The sequence below is a fragment of the Arachis hypogaea genome, chromosome 17, assembly GCF_003086295.3.
Source record: "Arachis hypogaea cultivar Tifrunner chromosome 17, arahy.Tifrunner.gnm2.J5K5, whole genome shotgun sequence".
Classification (NCBI taxonomy): Eukaryota; Viridiplantae; Streptophyta; class Magnoliopsida; order Fabales; family Fabaceae; genus Arachis; species Arachis hypogaea.
In genome coordinates this window covers 68,819,489-68,825,956 of record NC_092052.1, presented here as the reverse complement: position 1 = coordinate 68,825,956, position 6,468 = coordinate 68,819,489, and the positions used below count along the sequence as shown (strand labels likewise).

Genomic DNA, 6,468 nt, shown 5'->3' with positions numbered 1-6,468 from the left:
TTTTAGATCTGAACTTTATAATCTCTGATGGCATGAGTCTCTAAACTCCATTGTTGGGGGTGAGGAGCTCTGCTGTGTTTTGATGAATTAATGCAACTATTTCTGTTTTCCATTCAAACATGCGTGTTCCTATCTAAGATGTTCATTCGTGCTTAATTTTAGAGAAGGTGATGATCCGTGACACTCATCACCTTCCTCAATCCATGAACGTGTGTTTAACAACCACCTCTATTCTATATCAGATTGAATGAGTATCTCTTAGATTCCTTAATCAGAATCTCCGTGGTATAAGCTAGAATCCATTGGCAGCATCCTTGAGAATCTGGAAAGTCTAAACCTTGTCTGTGATATTCTGAGTAGGATTCTGGGATTGGATGACTGTGACGAGCTTCAAACTCGCGAGTGCTGGGCGTAGTGACAGACGCAAAAGGATAGTAAATCCTATTCCGGTATGATCGAGAACCTACAGATGATTAGCCGTGCGGTGACAGCGCACCTGGACCATTTTCACTGAGAGGAAGGATGGTAGGCATTGACAACGGTAATCCACCAACACACAGCTTGCCATAGGAGGGATGTGCGTGCGTGAAGAAGAAAATAGGGAGAAAGCAGAGATTCAAAAGACAAAGCATCTCCAAAACTCCAACATACTCTCATTTACTGCATAACAAGTATTTATTTCATGCTCTTTTATTCCTCGTAATTCATTTTGATAAGTGAATTGTTTTCCTGACTAAGAGTTACAAGGTAACCATAGATTGCTTCAAGCCAACAATCTCCGTGGGATTCAACCCTTACTCACGTAAGGTATTACTTGGACGACCCAGTGCACTTGCTGGTTAGTTGTGCCGAATTACATAGTGTGAAGTAATTTTCGTGTACCAGACACGCAAGCGTCACAGATGCGTTCGCATCATATGTGCATTCGAAACAATTAAGAAAAGAAGCCACTACAAGAAAACAGCTCTATTGCCACGCTTTTAAAGCGTGGCGAAAAGCTGAAAAAAGCGTGGCGATAGCTTTTTGCCATGCTTTTTGAGCTACCGCCACGCTTTTGAAAGGGTGGCGTATGTAAGCGTGGCGGTTGCTCTATTGCCACGCTTTTGGTGACCTACCGCCACGCTTTTTCTTTTGCCACGCTTTTTACAAATGGCCACCCTTTAAAGCGTGGCCGTATGTAGGAGATATGGCCACGCTTTTGAAGCGTGGCGATAGAGAGATATGGCCACGCTTTCAAAGCATGGCGATAGAGAGAGATATGGCCACGCTTTTGAAGCGTGGCGATAGCGAGATATGGCCACGCTTTTAAAGCGTGGCCATAACCAGAGATACGGCCACGCTTTAAAAGCATGGCAATAGCCTTATAAAATTTAAAAAAAAAATCCTTTTTCTAATTTTTACCTTCATCAATATAAAATATAAATTTTTCATTTCTTTTTTATTATCAAACTTATAAATATAATATGCAATTTTTATTACAAGACAAATCAAATAATAATTAGTGACATATATAATTTTTGCTATAATTGTTTTATACATTAAAAAACTAATACTCCAATACAAAATAAATCTCGAGTTCAAATTCTAAAACTAAAAACGGAAGAAAAATACAGAAATAATACAACTTAAATCCTAAGTCCTTTGCTATTCTTCTTTCCTCTAGCCCTCTTAAACTTTCTTCCCTTAGATCATACATAATTGTTTCGGAAATATTTGTGAACTTTTTTACCTGCAAAAGATGGCAAAACCAAATACAAAATTGATAAATTATTTTGAAGCTTCACTTTCCATTCTAGGCAACACTAGCTTTATTTTCTTTTAGCTTATTACTCAAAGACGCAAACCAAAACATGTGTTATCTTGTAAAAAAACTTTAAAAAAAGATTAAAGAATAAAAGAAAAGGAAACAAGCATTATTACCTGAAGTCCTCCTCCAACAAGGAAAGCCAATTTGATTTCCTTTGATCAAAAAACATGCCAGAATTTGACATTATTCCTTTTCAGTCAGTCTTGCTCTGATTGAGCTGTAAGGAAATCAACTTCATCCTCTAAGCAAGCAAGATCATATATAGATCTTAGAATATATCCAGTTGACCACCACCCATACTGACCCCGCAACCCATATCCAGTTGATTTAGAATTTTGTGTGACTAAACCTGCATTGCACATTTACTTGGTTGAGAAATCTAGTGTCCAACATTAACAAATCATGAAAGGAATCAGCATATGAAACAGAAAGCTTGAGAAATCAAACAGAAAATCAAGTATATATATATAATATTGCTTGGGGTTTAGACTGTACAGGAAGCTTGAGTCAACTATTCATGTACTATTAATACATTAAAATAAAAATGTTCACTCAAATAGAAAATGAAGAGCACAGAAAATGAAACACTAATAAAAGAACAAGGATTCGATCTCACCTTAGATTTGATGACATAACGTCATTGAAAGCATGCACCCTCCTAGCTTCCGAATAAACATGAGCAGCTCTATAAGAATAAATGCATCAATGCAAAAGCAAAGAAATATTTAGATATCATATGATTGGAGAAAGTCATACGTGAACTCTAAATAATCAAGAATATAATGCAAAACTATCTGATCCATAATTTTCAATTATTAAAGAAACCCTGAACCAAAAAACATGACTAATTCTGTACAAAACTATAGATTTCAAACCAACTCATTAACAAGAAAAGTTATGTTCATAACTGCAACATGGTAATACAAATGGGAGAAGTGTCTCCACTACACGGGTGCAAATGCAATCTAGATAGTCAGAAATTACCCTATAGTATTACAGTAGTCACTAATCAAGAGAGAGTAAAACTATATCAAGTTTTAATTTTACCTCAAATATTTTTAAAGGATTTCAATTTATCTCTCTTCTAAAACTGGACTTATAGGGCTTGCAAGTTAATCCATGACTCCTCCTGCAATCTCCAAAACCATGACAAGGAGGAAGTCTCGGTAAAAACAAGAAAAGATCTGAGGCCAAAAGAGAAGAGAAGGAAAATAACTTATTAGAATTTTGCCTTCCAGCTAAAAAGAACTTATTCATTTTGGGTCATTTAACACCAGAAGAAAGAAACTTTCATTTCAGTAATAAATAAAGAAAAAGCATGGAACAAAATCTTCATTTTTAATAACCTCGAGTCCTAATCCCCCAAAAAAATAAAGAAATTAAATGGTTTTACAGAACTCCATTTTAATAAGCATATAACAAAGCAAGCTTAAGGATGTTGACCCATTTAATAATTAATCATGAGTTGATAAAAATGAAACGTTTTTCTGTGATATGATATATGAATTGTCATCTCAAATCTCTCTTTAATATACATTCAACCACAAAATTTACCAGATCAAGCAAATTTAAAATGATAGTATCTATAGCTAACTCGAACTTAACCATCTCTTAAAATATTCAAAACCATTTGAAAAGTATTCATATCTGCTAAATAAAAAAAACTACATCAATCTATCTCCTCTTATTCAACAAGAAAGGAAGGAAGGTTGACGAAAAGATAAAAAGAAAGGGTTCCAAATCTCTTAACAATCTTGTGATGGAATTGTGAAAAGACTAATTGATCGCACACTATAAAAGCTTGTAAGAAGAGATCTCATAAGACTAACCATATGGTGTATTGGAACAGTCGTAAGGGTTCCAAATCTTCCATTGATGTGGCAAACTGCTGGAACAAGAGGCAAACCGGCTACTAATGCTGCAAGAATCCCAATACATATAAAAAGTTGATTAACAGATCCAAGCGCACTGCGAATTTCAGTTGGAAAAATCTGTTCATTGTAAGGAATCACCCAAGCAGTCAATATAAAATATATAAACAAGATCAGAAATGTTAAAATAATTTATAGCAGCCAAATATGTATCTATCAAATGCAAAATCTCAGCAACCAAATATCCATTGTCAAACAAACACAATCTTTGTGTGTTGCTTGATCTTGACCACAACAGCCTCAACTGAAAAGCCTGTCAAAGTAAACTTTCATATATGACGACTCATACTAATCTTCCCCTACACCAATGCTTGGATTGGATGTCATGGTATCTGGTGGGTGCATCCTAACAAGGTGAAAAACTAGATTTGCTAAAATAAAGGATCAGATCACAACTCCAATTTCAAAAGAACATCTTTCACATAATAAAATTTGTTGTGCAACAATAATCCAAGTGTGTCTCTCCAAACTTTATGATAAAAGGTTAACAAATAAAGTATTCATATAAATCTCATCAAATGGAAGATAAGTGCAAAACAATTAAACATAACCCCTTTGCACAAATGAGTAAACAAAGTAAAATGATTATGACGAAGACAGAAATTAACTCAGCTCGGAGCAACACATAATTTTTACTTCTTTGGTTAGTGTGTGTATGTGTGTACGGACTAAAAAGAAAAAGAAATTACCAGTGAAAGAAGGGGCTTCCAAACACGACCAGATTAAAGACACGTTCACAAAAAGAGAACTAAACAGAAGAATTCCGACCAACAACACAAAAGCGATATAAATTCTCGGAAGAAGTTGATTAGATCCAAGCGCACTGCAAATTTCAGTTGGAGAAATCTGTTCGTTGTAAGGAATCCTAAGGTTTACTATTCTGCAATTTACCAGCCTCAACTGAAAATTAACTGAAAAATAAAAAAACTTAAAAGAAAGAAAGAAAGAAAGAAAGAAAGAAAGAGGCACCATACTCTGGTCTACGCTGCGCGGGGCATATACCTTGTGTTCGTCGCACATTGAGCATGTTCGGTGGAAGGTACCTCTCCAGCTCGGTGAAAACCGCTGGGCAGTACATCAATTGCAAGTCTTCGTACTCCTCCGCTTTGTGCTCCTTGTTCGGATTCAGCCTCAGCCTTGCTCGAAGAAACCAACGCCCACGCAGCTGGATTCTCCTCCTTCACCGCCGCGGAGCCGTTTGCCGCTGTCGCCGGGGACGGCGCCTCCGGGCGGTCGTTTTGTGACATTCTTCAAGAAATGGCATAAGAAACCTATGAGAAAACGTGGATCATACCTCGGCAACAAATAATTAAGCACAAATAGTTATCCCAACAAATCCCAAAACATATAATCAATACTTCGATCCTTTGCTTGATAATCAAAACAATACGATCAAACTTTCAACATAAAGTCACAGCAGTACTTAATGAATGGTTGGCTTGGGTCAGGTGATTGCTAATTCATGTCCAAAGGGTTTTGTAGAGAAGTCAAATGGCAATGAAGAGAATGCCAGTTCAATAGGCCATAATTAACAACATCTTTTTAAACAACTATTGGAATTAACAATTTCTCCTTTATTATTTTTTCTTTTTTCATCAACATTCACCACAAACAAAGCGTTTTCAAGAAGCAGTGGCTTAAGAAAGCAGCAAACAAACACACCTGAGTCGCATAAGTCCACTGAAAAGGGCTCTTCTCTGCATTGAGCTGAAAGAAAAGATTCAAAAGAACACATTATGCTTCAATTTAGAGAAACTTAAAAACACGATTACTTGATTCACTACTATCTACAATAGCAAATTTTACCCTAACTATTCTGCACAATCCTTTTAACTTGATCACACACACACACACAAACTGTTCAACCTTTATGTCAAAACTATGATCGATACCTACATTCCAGTTGCTAACGAATTCTGAAGTAAAAAATTTTATTCACAAAGACTATGTTTGCCACTTAATTAGCTATAATTAAAGAAGCCTAGCAGGATACTGAAATCCAGTAATCTACCGAGTCTCACGAATACGACAGAATAAGTTCAAAGGAATCAAGTGAGAGATAAGCGAATTGAGCAAGATGAGAGTGAAGCAAAAGTCATTCTCAAACAGGAACTACAGCTTCCTCAGATCAACAAGCACACGCAAATCATCTTTCAAATAACAATCAAAAACGAAGGAAAGTAAAGAAAAACCTAATTATCAAAAGCTAGTAAACGAAACGGCGATCAAAGAGAGAATTGAAGTGAGGAAGAGTTTATGAAAGAGAGAGAGAGAGTACGGACATCTTTGAATTGAAGGAGGCCATAAGGTCACCGAGGTAGGAGACAGTGCGATGAGCGGATTCGATGAGCGGAAGACGAAGATGAAGATTAACAAGATGAAGAAGGGTGAAGGGATAAGGGCGAGTGACGAAGATTAACAGTGCGATAAGCGGATTCGATGAGCGGTTTCGAGTGACGAAGGCTAAGGGCGAAGGGCGAAGGGTTCAGGACGAAGTGCGAGGGTAATGGGAGGCGCTCTTCCAGGGTTAGGGTTTCGAGTGATTAGGGTTAGTGTATTTGGGTTGGGGACCGGGTTGGGAGCCGGGTCAGGGGCCGGGTTAGGGTCAATGGGTTGGAGCCCCTCTCGCCACGCTTTTAAAACGTCACTGTTTTGCTCTACGGCCACGCTTTTGAAGCGTGGCAGAAAAGAACCTTTTGGCCACGCTTTTAAAGCGTGCCAAAAGAGTAC

General features: G+C 37.2%; 1 protein-coding gene across 10 annotated transcripts; it reads right to left on the bottom strand.

The window, feature by feature from the left end:
* Positions 1–1,479: 1,479 nt before the first annotated feature.
* LOC112762472 (uncharacterized) lies at positions 1,480–6,251 on the bottom strand. Of its 10 annotated transcripts, XM_072222110.1 has the most exons (9): positions 6,021–6,251; positions 5,401–5,445; positions 4,741–4,986; positions 4,428–4,618; positions 3,637–3,725; positions 2,855–2,936; positions 2,424–2,492; positions 1,921–2,156; positions 1,480–1,729 (listed from the first exon to the last, which is right to left on the bottom strand). In XM_072222110.1, exons 1-6 carry the CDS (start codon positions 6,041–6,043, stop codon positions 2,904–2,906), a joined length of 627 nt encoding a protein of 208 aa, XP_072078211.1. In that variant the 5' UTR covers positions 6,044–6,251; the 3' UTR covers positions 1,480–1,729; positions 1,921–2,156; positions 2,424–2,492; positions 2,855–2,903. The 10 variants fall into 10 exon arrangements, with proteins under 10 accessions (XP_072078211.1, XP_025664097.1, XP_072078213.1 ...); XM_025808312.3 differs by lacking the exon at positions 2,855–2,936 and having other exon boundaries at positions 1,482–1,729; XM_072222112.1 differs by lacking the exons at positions 1,480–1,729; positions 1,921–2,156 and having other exon boundaries at positions 2,422–2,492; positions 2,855–2,991; positions 4,741–5,009.
* Between the last annotated feature and the right edge of the window lie 217 nt (positions 6,252–6,468).